This window comes from Scyliorhinus torazame, chromosome 8 (genome assembly GCF_047496885.1).
Source record: "Scyliorhinus torazame isolate Kashiwa2021f chromosome 8, sScyTor2.1, whole genome shotgun sequence".
NCBI classification, from domain to species: Eukaryota; Metazoa; Chordata; class Chondrichthyes; order Carcharhiniformes; family Scyliorhinidae; genus Scyliorhinus; species Scyliorhinus torazame.
Window position 1 is genome coordinate 190,852,373 of NC_092714.1, and position 14,086 is coordinate 190,866,458.

The window sequence follows — 14,086 nt, forward strand, 5'->3', positions numbered from 1 at the left end:
TACCTGTAAGAACACTAGTCACGATGCCCTATGCTGCTCTTACTCATGTATTTGCTTTGTTTGGCCATTTGATCCACACTGTAACCAATCACTGTTTGTCGATGTACCATTTGTCAATATTCTCTGTTGATTATTCTTTTGTCGGCTATGTACGTACTGTAGAAGTCAGGTATATGGGTTGGAGGAGCTGTGGGGTGGCAGGGCTGGGTACATGAGATAGTTACATACAAAATACTTTATTACTGACTAAAGTGAATGCAATGAGGAAACAACTGATGAACAGCCTATTAGACAAGGACGTAACATTGTAATTACTTTATTCTTTAATAAGAAACCCATAAAGAATTACAGTAACAAAACCTTTGATAACATTGTAATACATTCTTCAACAAGCATGCCTGTAATTTGACACCAAGGGCAGACCTGGAAGCTGAATTGTTGCCACAAAAGCTCTTTCTGCACCCAATTTATTTTGTCCACAACTTCAAGTTCTCGGACATTGCAGTCCAGAGGGTTGAAGTTAGTAGTTTGTCTTGATTACTGGGAACAAGATTTGAGATATGGAAAGTGATCGGCAAGCTAATGGTAAGCATGCACTCTCTGAAAGCTTTTACTATTTTTACATGAAACACATACAGAAAACCAGAGATCCTTTCAAATGGAGGATTTTATCAGCAGGAATCGTGCACCAAACATTTGGGCCTGAATATATGCAGTTAGTCATGTTGAGTTCCTGTCTGTATGGAATAGCCGCCCAATCGGAGTTCACAGGCTTGGAAGCAGAAAATTAGAGAGCTTAAAGGATTTCAGCCGTGGGTATAGTTACTTTAGCTGATAGACAGTTGGTGTTTATTCTCTGCCACCTGTGGTAGCAAGTCCAGATCCAGCAAATTGATCACAAAACCCAGGAGACACTTCATTGAAGTGCTGAAGTAGTGCTGCACTGTCAGAGGTGCCGTCTTTTGGATTAAACCAAGGCCCTGTCTGCCCACTCGAATTGGATGCAATGGCAGAGCTGGGGAGTTTCCCCCCCACTGTACTGGACAATAGTTATCCCTCATCCAACATCACTAAAACAGATGATCTGGTCTTTATCACTTGGCTGTTGGTCGAACCTTGTTGTGTTTTAATTGTTACCATGTTTACTATCATTATTTCAGTTTATTAGAAAAATTAAAGTAATCTATTATGTGGCGCAATGGTTAGCACTGCTGCCTCACGGCCACGGTCCCAGGTTCGATCCCAGCCTTGGGTGACTGTCCATGTGGAGTTTGCACATTCGCCCCGTGTCTGTGTGGGTCTCACTCCCACAACCCAAAAGTTGTGCGGGGTAGGTGGATTGGCCATGCTAAATTGCCCCTGAATTGCAAAAAAAAAAAAAATTGGATACTCTAAATTTATTTTAAAATGTCTTCTATTAAGACTGCACTATAGATTTTGTACTTCGAGAATTTCCCCACAAATTTTCCCTTTGATTTATTTTCCTTTTAATTAACTCTTTCTGGTACCTGGTTAAAGTGTCAATTAATCACGTGAGAGTCTCTCAGTGCCGCCATGCAACTTGTCCTTGGTGACTGCATCAGAGTCAAGCTCGATTCTGTCCTCTCGTGTTGTCCATGTATGTTCACTTTCAGAAATGATCATGAACAAGAGGCAATTTCCACTTCCCCATCTGAAGGGCAATGAAGCCAATTGTAGAGTCCTTATTATTGCCCAATCAGTGACCCAAGGTTGAATCTGGTCCCTTCCTGGCCTGCATTCTGCATCTACTCTGTGTTTCGGTCTGTTAAGCCATCAGCGAAGCTCTGATCAATAGCATTAGTTCAAAGAGAGACATTTCTAGTCTTTAGTTCACAATTGTGCAAAGCTATTTTAATTTCTGTTGTCTTTCAGATGAAGCACAAGGTACAATAAGATATGCGCAGATGTTTGTCTGTTCAGGACAGATGACTTTAATAGGTTTACGGTAGTTTGAAGTTGCATTTTGAAGAGTATTTGTTTTCAGTTTCCATATTGAATATCAGTTCTGAACAGAATTAAGCCCTGAAAGATAGACAAATTAATAATGAGGTTAGAATCAAGTTCACATTTTCACACCCAACACTGTTAGATGCTGAATGCAGTTCTGGATTTTGACTCAATGTTTGCTATATTCTTGTGCATCAGCTCACCCCATATTTCTTTAAACAGTGTTATTTTGATTCTTGTGAAATATAGGGCGCTATTCTCCGTAAAAATTTCAAAGTGTTGTAGTGAGTGGGAATTGCCGCAAGCTTCCACTCTGCCCATAGCCAGCAATGCAATTCAACATTAATTGGTCCACTTAACAAGGCCTCATGGGCTACTCGCTGCAAATGACGGCTTGCCAGTTGATTCGCTGGGAGCGTGGTTGCCAGCCTCCCGCTAACGAGGTCAGGCAGCACTTAGGCTGCATTTGCTCAGCCAACCCCAGCCAGCTCTAAACAATGGCGCACAGGAGACCAGCCCCAAGATTCGGGGACGCTGACCTGGTAAGGCTCCTGGATGCGGTGGAGGCCAGGAGAGATGTCCAGTTCCCCCGGGGGTCCCGGAGGGTGAGCCACAAGGCAGCCCGTGCTGCCTGGGACGAGGTGGCAGCAGCAGTCAGCTCGGGCAGTGTGATCAGGAGGACTGGCCCCCAATGCCGGAAGAAGGTCAATGACCTACACCGGGCAGCACGCGCGAGTAGACACCAACACCCCCTCCCACCCCACCAAGGTAGCATCCACCCCACCAACTCCCCAGGCGACCCCCAATCCTCCCTCCACACCCCTCCCCTTTCAACCTTCTTACACTCTTATTCAAAAAGGGAGAGAGGCAGAAATTCGGAAACTATAGTTAGTTTAACATCTGTCATTGAGAAATTGTTAGAATCTATTATTAAGAAACTAATAACAGGACATTAGAAAGTCAAAACACAATCCATCAGAGTCAGCATGGTTTTAAGAAGGGTAAATCATGTTTGCCTAATTTTCTAGAGTTCTTGAAGATGTAACAAGCCAAGTGGATAATGGATATCCTGTAGATGAGGTATATCTGGACTTCCAGACCACACAAAAGGTTAATACACAAGATAAGATGACATGGGTTTAGGGGTAATTTATTAGCTTGGATAGCAGACTGGCTAACCACCGACAGAAGGGGCAGCACGGTAGCATTGTGGATAGCACAATTGCTTCACAGCTCCAGGGTCCCAGGTTCGATTCTGGCTTGGGTCACTGTCTGTGGGGAGTCTGCACATCCTCCCCGTGTGTGCGTGGGTTTCCTCCGGGTGCTCCGGTTTCCTCCCACAGTCCAAAGATGTGCAGGTTAGGTGGATTGGCCATGATAAATTGCCCTTAGTGTCCAAAATTGCCCTTAGTGTTGGGTGGGGTTACTGGGTTATGGGGATAGGGTGGAGGTGTTGACCTTGGGTAGGGTGCTCTTTCCAAGAGCCGGTGCAGACTCGATGGGCCAAATGGCCTCCTTCTGCACTGTAAATTCTATGCTTTCTATGATATTGATCAGAAGGCAGAGAATCGGGATAAATGGCTCATTTTCTGGTTGGCAAGTGTAATTAATGGGTGCCACAGAGTTTGGCCCTCAGCCCCCAACTATTTACAATATGCATTAATGACTTGGACACAGGGATAGAAAGTACTCAAGCCAGAGTTGCAGGTGAAATACGTGAGATAATAAGTTGCAATGGGGCTGGTTTAGCACAGGGATAAATCGCTGGCTTTGAAAGCAGACCAAGACAGGCCAGCAGCACGGTTCAATTCCCGTACCAGGCCCCCCCAAACAGCGCTGGAATGTGGTGATGTAGCGCACAAAGACTCCGTGAGACGAATAGAGTGAAGTCGATGAGGCTTTATTAAGCGTGTCTGTTCCCCCGCAGCTCGATAGTAAACTGGCCTGCGGGGGAAGACTCCGGCTTCTTATACTCCGCCTTCAAGGCGGAGCTTGAGGTCAACGGCCAACCAGGACCCGGGATCTGTCAGCCAATGACATTAGGGCTTCCAGTCCCACATGACCCCCAATACATACTCCCACATTTACCCCTTGTCAAAAATGAACCCGGCGGGGTGATGCTTCGTATGGTGGTAAGGGTTTACAGGGCTGGTCCTGGGAGGACAAAACATTCACATGGCAATACAGTATTGGACAATTTCGTCCTGTTGCAACTATTTACAGAGGGTATAGGAAGAAAAGCAAAATGTTCTTGTGAACAGTCCATATTTGTTTTACATCGACGCCACGAGTCGGTCGGGCGGTCTGGTCGTCCGTGTCGATCGCCTCGGCCCCGGCGGTGGTGGTGGTGCTTGTACCAGTGTTGTTGCCTCCAGGAGCCATACGGTTTCAGCTCGGGCTTGATTCTTGGTCGGAGCTGAGGGGAGGGGAACCGATCCTCCTGGGAAGGGGGCGGTCGCGGGGTGCGGCGGTGGCAGGAAGGGGGGGGGTTGGGTTGATGGAGTCGGGGGGGTGGGCGTGTTGCCGGCGGGCGCCAGATCCCGCAGGGAGACCGTGTCCTGTCGGCCGTCGGGGTACTCCACGTAGGCGTACTGGGGGTTCGCGTGGAGGAGGTGAACCCTTTCGACCAACGGGTCCGCCTTATGTGCCCGCACATGCTTTCGGAGCAGGATGGGTCCTGGGGCCGCCAGCCAGGTCGGCAGCGACGTTCCAGAGGAGGACCTCCTAGGGAAGACAAGGAGACGCTCATGAGGCGTTTGATTAGTGCTCGTACATAATAACGACCGGATGGAATGGAGAGCGTCCGGGAGGACCTCCTGCCACCGTGAAACTGGGAGGTCCCTGGACCATAGGGCCAGTAGGACGGCCTTCCAGACCGTGCCGTTCTCCCTTTCTACTTGCCCGTTCCCCCGGGGGTTGTAGCTGGTCGTCCTGCTTGAGGCTATGCCCTTGCTGAGCAGGAACTGGCGCAGCTCGTCACTCATGAAAGAGGACCCCCTGTCGCTGTGGACGTATGCGGGGTAACCGAACAGTGTGAAGATGCTGTTCAGGGCTTTAATGACTGTGGCCGCGGTCATGTCAGAACAGGGAATGGCAAAAGGGAAGCGGGAGTATTCGTCCACTACATTAAGAAAATATGCGTTGCGGTCGGTGGAGGGGAGGGGCCCTTTGAAATAGAGACTGAGGCGTTCAAAGGGGCGGGAAGCCTTAATCAGGTGCGCTCCATCTGGCCTGAAAAAATGCGGCTTGCATTCCGCGCAGATGTGGCAGTCCCTTGTGACTGTACGGACCTCCTCTAAAGAGTATGGGAGATTGCGGGACTTGATGAAGTGGTAAAACCGAGTGACCCCCGGGTGGCAGAGGTCCTCGTGGAGGGTTTGGAGGCGGTTAATTTGTGCGTTGGCACATGTGCCGCGGGATAGGGCATCGGACGGCTCGTTCAGCTTTCCGGGACGATACAAAATCTCATAGTTGAAGGTGGAGAGCTCGATCCTCCACCTTAAGATTTTGTCGTTTTTGATTTTGCCCCGCTGTGCACTATCGAACATGAAGGCTACCGACCGTTGGTCCGCGAGGAGAGTGAATCTCCTGCCGGCCAGATAATGCCTCCAATGTCGCACAGCTTCCACTATGGCTTGGGCTTCCTTTTCTACTGAAGAGTGGCGGATTTCTAAGGCGTGGAGGGTCCGGGAGAAAAAGGCCACGGGTCTGCCCGCTTGGTTAAGGGTGGCCGCTAGAGCTACGTCGGAGGCGTCGCTCTCGACCTGGAAGGGGAGGGACTCGTCGATGGCGCGCATCGTGGCCTTTGCGATATCCGCTTTGATGCGGCTGAAGCCCTGGCAAGCCTCTGTCGACAGAGGGAAGGTCGTGGTCTGTATTAGGGGGCGGGCCTTGTCTGCGTACTGGGGGACCCACTGGGCGTAGTACGAAAAGAACCCCAAGCAGCGTTTCAGGGCTTTTGGGCAGTGCGGGAGGGGAAATTCCATGAGTGCGCGCATACGTTCGGGGTCGGGGCCTATTATCCCATTGCGCACTACGTAGCCCAGAATGGCTAGCCGGTCGGTGCTAAAAACGCACTCGTCCTCGTTGTACGTGAGGTTCAAGGCTTTGGCGGTCTGGAGGAATTTTTGGAGGTTGGCGTCGTGGTCCTGCTGATCGTGGCCGCAGATGGTTACATTGTCGAGATACGGGAACGTGGCCCGCAACCCATGTTGATCAACCATTCGGTCCATCTCCCGTTGGAAGACCGAGACCCCGTTTGTGACGCCAAAAGGGACCCGTAGGAAATGGTATAATCGCCCGTCTGCCTCGAAGGCTGTGTACTTGCGGTCACTTGGGCGGATGGGGAGCTGATGGTAGGCGGACTTGAGGTCCACGGTGGAGAAGACTTTATATTGGGCAATCCGATTGACCATGTCGAATATGCGGGGGAGAGGGTACGCGTCTAGTTGTGTGTACCTGTTGATGGTCTGGCTATAGTCAATGACCATCCTTTGTTTCTCCCCTGTCTTCACTACTACCACCTGCGCTCTCCAGGGACTATTGCTGGCCTGGATTATGCCCTCCTTTAGTAGCCGCTGGACTTCGGACCGAATGAAGGTCCGGTCCTGGGCGCTGTACCGTCTGCTCCTAGTGGCGACGGGTTTGCAATCCGGGGTGAGGTTCGCAAACAAGGACGGGGGTTGCACCTTGAGGGTTGCGAGGCCGCAGATAGTGAGTGGGGGTATGGGGCCGCCGAATTTGAACGTAAGGCTCTGTAGATTGCATTGGAAATCTAATCCCAGCAAGGTGGGGGCACAGAGTTGGGGAAGGACGTTTAGTTTGTAGTTTTTGAACTCCCTCCCCTGCACTGTTAGGGTAACTATGCAGAATCCCTGGATCTGTACGGAGTGGGATCCTGCAGCTAGGCAAATCTTTTGTGCTCTGGGATAGGTGGTCAAGGAACAGCGTCTTACCGTGTCGGGGTGTATAAAGCTTTCCGTGCTCCCGGAGTCGACTAGGCATGGCGTCTCGTGGCCGTTTATTAGTACCGTTGTCGTCGTCGTCTGGAGTGTCCGGGGCCGAGCTTGATCGAGCGTAATCGAAGCGAGCCGTGGTTGTAGTAGTGGAGTGGGGTCCGTTGTTGCCGTCCAATATGGCGTCGGGGATGAACAAAATGGCCGCCCCCATACATCGCACGTGGCTGGGAGGGTCACAAGATGGCGGCGGGGGTGGACAAAATGGCCACCCCCATGCGTCGTACAGGTCTGGGGCGGTCCAAGATGGCGGCGCCCCTCCTCCCCTCGTGGTGGCCGTAACCCAAAATGGCGGCCTCTGCGGGTCGCACATGGTGTGCTGGGGGGGCTGGGAGCGCTAGGACCGCGAGCGCTAGGACCGCGCGGAGCTCCCTCACCGGGGACAGCGGTGGTCGGAGCCCAAGTAGGTGGCGCCGGCGGGTCAGGCGTGGGGCGCGGGGTGGGGGTTAGGGTGGCGTTAGGGACGCTGAAAACTCCCTCCTCTCCGTGAAGAGTGTTGGCCGGGACCCAAAGCGGTGGCGGCGGGTCATACATGGGCTGCGGGGAGGGGGGTTGGGGAGCGTAGGCGGCGTGCAGGGCTCCCAGTTCTCCCGGGACCGCGGTGGTCGGGACCAAGAGCGGCTGCGCCTGCGGGTCGTACATGGCGTGCTGGGGGGGTTGGGGTGCGTAAACTGCTTGCAGGGCTCCGTGCTCCCGGGACGGCGGCGACCTCGCGGGACCGGCACACAACCGCATAATGGCCCTTTTTCCCGCAGCTTTTGCAGATAGCTGCGCGGGCCGGGCAGCGCTGTCGGGGGTGTTTCGCCTGGCCACAGAAATAACAGCGGGCGCCCCCGGTGCGACTCGGCGTTTGGACCGCGCAAGCCTGTGGGGTGTCCGGGGGGGGGGTAGGGGGTTTGCCGCGACGGGTACGTACGGGGCCCAATGGGTTGCCGCGTGGTCGGGGCCATAGGCGCGGGTATTACGCGCGGCCACGTCTAGGGAGGCTGCTAGGGCCCGTGCCTCTGAGAGTCCTAGCGACTCTTTTTCTAGAAGTCTTTGGCGGATTTGGGAGGATTGCATACCTGCCACAAAAGCATCGCGCATTAACATGTCTGTGTGTTCGTTTGCGTTCACCGACGGGCAGCTGCAGGCTCGTCCCAAAATCAGCAGCGCGGCGTAGAACTCGTCCATCGATTCTCCGGGAGCTTGCCGTCTCGTCGCGAGCTGGTAGCGAGCGTAGATTTGGTTAACAGGGCGGACATAGAGACTTTTCAGTGCTGCGAACGCCGTCTGGAATTCGTCCGAGTCTTCGATGAGGGAGAAAATCTCCGTGCTCACCCTCAAGTGCAGGACCTGCAGTTTTTGGTCTTCTGAGACTCGGCCGGTGGTCGTTCTGAGGTAGGCCTCGAAGCAAGTCTGCCAGTGCTTGAAGGCTGCTGCCGCGTTCACTGCGTGGGGGCTGATCCTCAGGCATTCCGGAATGATCCTGAGCTCCATAGTCCTTTTTTTTTAGGCACGCTTAATAAATTGTAGCGCACAAAGACTCCGTGAGACGAATAGAGTGAAGTCGATGAGGCTTTATTAAGCGTGTCTGTTCCCCCGCAGCTCGATAGTAAACTGGCCTGCGGGGGAAGACTCCGGCTTCTTATACTCTGCCTTCAGGGCGGAGCTTGAGGTCAACGGCCAACCAGGACCCGGGATCTGTCAGCCAATGACATTAGGGCTTCCAGTCCCACATGACCCCCAATACATACTACCACAGGCGACTAGGGGCTTTTCACAGTAATTTTATTTGAAGCCTACTTGTGACAATAAGCGAATTTCATTTTTTTAAAATGTCAATGAGGAAATAAGAAATTTACCAATGGATATAGATAGGTTAGGGGAGTAGGCCAAAATTTGGCAGGTGGATTTTTAACACATCTAGGTGTGAGGTTATCCAAAAAGGAAAGGCAACTTATTATCTAAATGGAGAGAAACTTCAGAGTGCTTCAGTGCAGAGGGATCTGGGTGTTCTCGTGCATGAGTAACAGCAAAATAGTATGCAGGTACAGCAAGTAATAAGGAAAGCAAATGGAAGATAGCGAAAGGAATAGAGTATAAGAGATTTTTTATTTTTTTAATTAAGGTGTTTACAGCATGGAAACAGGCCCTTCAGCCCAGCTTGTCCATGCCACCCAGTTTCTATCACTAAGCTAGGCCCACTTGCCCACATTTGACCCAATTCCCTCTAAACCCACCCTGCCCATGTAACTGTCTAACTCCTTTTTAAAGAAAAAACTGTATCCGCCTCTACCACTGCCTCTGGCAGCCCATTCCAGATGCTCACCACCCTCTGTGTGAAGAAATTTCCCCTCTGGTCTCTTTTGTATCTCTCCCCTCTCACCTTAAACCGATGCCCTCTAGTTCTTGACTCATCTACCTTTGGGGAAAGATGTCGCCTATTTACCTTATCTATGCTCCTCATTTGTAGACCTCTAAAAGATCATCCCTAAGCCTCCTACGCTCCAGGGAAAAAGGTCCCAGCCTATCCAGCCTCTCCTTATAACTCAGGCCATCAAGTCCTGGTAGTATCCTCTTAAATCTTTTCTGCACTCTTTCTAGTTTAACAAAATCCTTCCGATAATAGGTGACCAGAACTGAACACAGTATTCCATGATCAAAAAGAAAATGTTAGAAAATCTCAGCAGGTCTGGCAGCATCTGTAGGGAGAGAAAGGAGGGAACGTTTTGAGTCCAGATGACTCTTTATCAAAGCCCAGTATTCCATAGAACACAGAAAGAACATAGAAAAATACAGCACAGAACAGGCCCTTCGGCCCACGATGTTGTACCGAACCTTTGTCCTAGATTAATCATAGATTATCATTGAATTTACAGTGCAGAAGGAGGCCATTCGGCCCACTGAGTCTGCACCGGCTCTTGGAAAGAGCACGCTACCCAAGGTCAACACCTTCACCCAACACTAAGAGCAATTTTGGACACTAAGGGCAATTTATCATGGCCAATCCACCTAACCTGCACATCTTTGGACTGTGGGAGGAAACCGGAGCACCCGGAGGAAACCCACGCACACACGGGGAGGATGTGCAGATTCCACACAGACAGTGACCCAAGCCGGAATCAAACCTGGGACCCTGGAGCTGTGAAGCAATTGTGCTATCCACAATGCTACCGTGCTGCCCTTAAGAACAAATAAATCGACTTCCGGTGACGGCGGGCGGGAGGCGGCCACACAATGGAGTGCTCCCGTTCGGGAACGGCATTTTCGGGGCTTTAAGCCCGGTCCCAGGGTCCACAGAGGCGGCAGAAGCAGGGAGAAGGCACGGAGGAGGCACAGTGAAGAAACAGGAGGAAAAAAAAAAACGAAGAAAAATGTCGAGGGTGAGCAAGTAAACGGCCGAAAAAAAACCAGCTGAAGGTCCGTCGGGGAGTGGAAAGGTCACCGTGGGGTCACCAAGGAAAATGGAGGCTGGAGCACCAGGGAAGGCCGCACTGCTTACGGCTGAAGAAATAGCTAAGGTGATAGCTGCGGAATTTGAAAAGCAGTTGGCGCAGATTGCGAAATGCATGGAGACGGTGAAGAAGGAGATGAGAGAGGTTTTGAGTGTGCTGGTGGAGGAGGCGGTTTCCCCGGTGAGGACGGAGGTGGCGAGCGCAGTGGCGGAGGTACGAGAGCAAGGGGAGGCGCTGAAGGAAGTGGAGGAGACGTTATTGCAGCACGGTGATCAACTTGCCTCAATGGGGAAAGAGATGCGGAAGGTGATGGACACCAACAAGGATCTGCGAGGAAAAATGGAAGACCTGGAAAACAGATCCAGGCGACAGAATTTGAGGATTGTGGGGCTGCCTGAAGGAGTTGAAGGACCGAAGCCGACTGAGTATTTTGCCGCGATGCTGGCAAAACTATTGGGGGAGGGGGAGGACCCCTCCCGATATGAACTGGATCGGGCTCATCGGTCGTGGAGGCCTGTACTAAAGGCGAATGAGCCGCCAAGGGCAGTGACTCTGTGCTTCCGTAGGTACAGTGTGAAAGAGAAGGTACTGAGCTGGGCCAAGGAGAAGCGGGTGGTGCAGTGGGCTGGAGCTGGTATACGTGTATACCAGGACTGTTCGGTGGAGCTGGCAAGGAGGCGGGCTGCCTTCAACCGGGTGAAGAGGGCACTGTACATTAGCAAGGTGCGGTGCGGCATTGTATATCCAGCGAAGCTGAGGGTGACTTACAAGCTCAGGGACTTTTATTTTGGAACGGCGGAAGCAGCGGAGGAGTTTGCGAAAGCAGAAGGACTGTGGCAGAACTGACAAATTGAGGAATGGCCATGTGCCGATGTAACCTCACGACTGTATTTTCTTCTTTTTTGTATCACTGCGCGCGGGTGTAGAGACTAAAGGAGCGAATGTTGTATATATTTGGACAAGGGAAAGGACGGGACTTTCATTCGAAATGAGGGTTCTTTGGGGTGTAGGAGGATATGCGGGGTTTGTGTGCTAAAAGGGGATCTTTGGGCTTTCCTAGGGCCGGGCAAGTGGGAAAGGGACCCGGGCGGGGGCCTCCACGCTGGCCGGTTTAAGCCAGCCAGTGAACGGGAGTGAGGTGGGGGAGGGGCTGCGGCCATCGGAGCCTGGCAGAACAGGGTCCGAGTGGTCTAGCCGGGGTGGAAAGTTGGGGGGAAGGAACCGAGGTTGGGAGGAGGAGTTTTACAAGAGGCAGTGGATGGGAGGAGCTGGAGACCTGAGGTTGGCGGGGGTGGGGGGGGGGGGGGGGGGGGGGGAGCGAAGAGGGCTGTGTAAGATTAAGGGTGACTACGGGTAATCCCCGATTCCTTTTTGTCATTTGTTTATGTAAACATGCGGGTTGAGGTTTGGGGGTTGGTGGGTAGATGGGATCGTTGTTATTATGGGGACTGACATATCTTACTGATTATTGTTTATTGTTGATGGATGTAAATGTGGGAGAAAATGTGAAAAAGGAGGAGAACAAAAATATAAATAAAAATAAAATAAAAAAAAGAACAAATAAATCTACACTATATCACTTTACCGTAATCCATGTACCTATCCAATAGCTGCTTGAAGGTCCCTATGTGTGGTCTTACCAAAAGCAGGGAAATGTTGGTACAAGGCATTGGTGAGAATACACCTGGAGTACTGTGCACAGTTTTGGTAACCTTATTTGAGGAGGGATGTAGTTACATTAGAGGCAGTTCAGAGGAGGTTCACTAGATTGATTCCAGAGATGGGAGGTTATTCTTATGAAGGGAATTGAGCAGTTTAGGCCAATACACTAGAGTTCAGACGGATGAGAGCAGATCTACTTGAGGTATACATGATGACAGAAAGGTATTGACAAAGTAGACGCAGAGCAGATGTTTCCTCTTGAAGAACAATCTAGAACGAAAGGTCATAGTTTTAAGATAAGCAGCAGCAGATTTAAAACAGACATGAGAAGAAATAGCTTCTCTCAAAGGGTCGTAAATCTGTGGACTTCACTACCACAGATGCAGTGGATACCGGGATATTACTTTAATTTAAGGATGAGATAGGCAGATTCTTAATTAGTAATGGATTGAAGGATTACTGAGAATGGGCAGGAAAGTGGAGTTGAGGCTGAGAGGATATCAGCCATGATCGTATTGACAGTTTCCTGCAGCGCACACTGCCCACCAGCTGCTTGAGCGACTGGGGAGGTCTGTGTGGGGGGGGGGGGTGGGTGGGGGGTTCGTCTGTGTGTGGGGGGGGGGGGTACGTCTGTGTGGGGGGGGTGGGGGGTTCGTCTGTGTGGGGGGGGTGGGGGGGGGGTGGGGGGTTCGTCTGTGTGGGGGGGGTGGGGGGGGGGTGGGGGGTTCGTCTGTGTGGGGGGGGTGGGGGGGGGGTGGGGGGTTCGTCTGGGTGGGGGGGGTGGGGGGGGGGTGGGGGGTTCGTCTGGGTGGGGGGGGTGGGGGGGGGGTGGGGGGTTCGTCTGGGTGGGGGGGGTGGGGGGGGGGTGGGGGGTTCGTCTGGGTGGGGGGGGTGGGGGGGGGGTGGGGGGTTCGTCTGGGTGGGGGGGGTGGGGGGGGGGTGGGGGGTTCGTCTGGGTGGGGGGGGTGGGGGGGGGGTGGGGGGTTCGTCTGGGTGGGGGGGGTGGGGGGGGGGTGGGGGGTTCGTCTGGGTGGGGGGGGTGGGGGGGGGGTGGGGGGTTCGTCTGGGTGGGGGGGGTGGGGGGGGGGTGGGGGGTTCGTCTGGGTGGGGGGGGTGGGGGGGGGGTGGGGGGTTCGTCTGGGTGGGGGGGGTGGGGGGGGGTGGGGGGTTCGTCTGGGTGGGGGGGGTGGGGGGGGGGGTGGGGGGTTCGTCTGGGTGGGGGGGGTGGGGGGGGGGTGGGGGGTTCGTCTGGGTGGGGGGGGTGGGGGGGGGGTGGGGGGTTCGTCTGGGTGGGGGGGGTGGGGGGGGGGTGGGGGGTTCGTCTGGGTGGGGGGGGTGGGGGGGGGGTGGGGGGTTCGTCTGGGTGGGGGGGGTGGGGGGGGGGTGGGGGGTTCGTCTGGGTGGGGGGGGTGGGGGGGGGGTGGGGGGTTCGTCTGGGTGGGGGGGGTGGGGGGGGGGTGGGGGGTTCGTCTGGGTGGGGGGGGTGGGGGGGGGGTGGGGGGTTCGTCTGGGTGGGGGGGGTGGGGGGGGGGTGGGGGGTCCGTCTGGGTGGGGGGGTGGGGGGGGGGGGTCCGTCTGGGTGGGGGGGTGGGGGGGGGGGGTCCGTCTGGGTGGGGGGGTGGGGGGGGGGGGTCCGTCTGGGTGGGGGGGTGGGGGACTCCGACGGTGGGGGACTCCGACGGTGGGGGACTCCGACGGTGGGGGACTCCGACGGTGGGGGACTCCGACGGTGGGGGACTCCGACGGTGGGGGACTCCGACGGTGGGGGACTCCGACGGTGGGGGACTCCGACGGTGGGGGACTCCGACGGTGGGGGACTCCGACGGTGGGGGACTCCGACGGTGGGGGACTCCGACGGTGGGGGACTCCGACGGTGGGGGACTCCGACGGTGGGGGACTCCGACGGTGGGGGACTCCGACGGTGGGGGACTCCGACGGTGGGGGACTCCGACGGTGGGGGACTCCGACGGTGGGGGACTCCGACGGTGGGGGACTCCGACGGTG

The 14,086-nt window shown here is 54.1% G+C and overlaps 1 protein-coding gene across 1 annotated transcript in view; it reads right to left on the reverse strand.

The window, feature by feature from the left end:
* Positions 1 to 300: 300 nt before the first annotated feature.
* LOC140428309 (bactericidal permeability-increasing protein-like) overlaps positions 301 to 14,086 on the reverse strand; it is a 117,763-nt gene continuing 103,977 nt past the window's right edge. Inside the window, exon 17 of the mRNA XM_072514646.1 lies at positions 301 to 2,043. Coding sequence (XP_072370747.1) covers positions 2,002 to 2,043 — 42 coding nt within the window. The 3' untranslated portion in view covers positions 301 to 2,001. The remainder of the gene's footprint in view (positions 2,044 to 14,086) is intronic.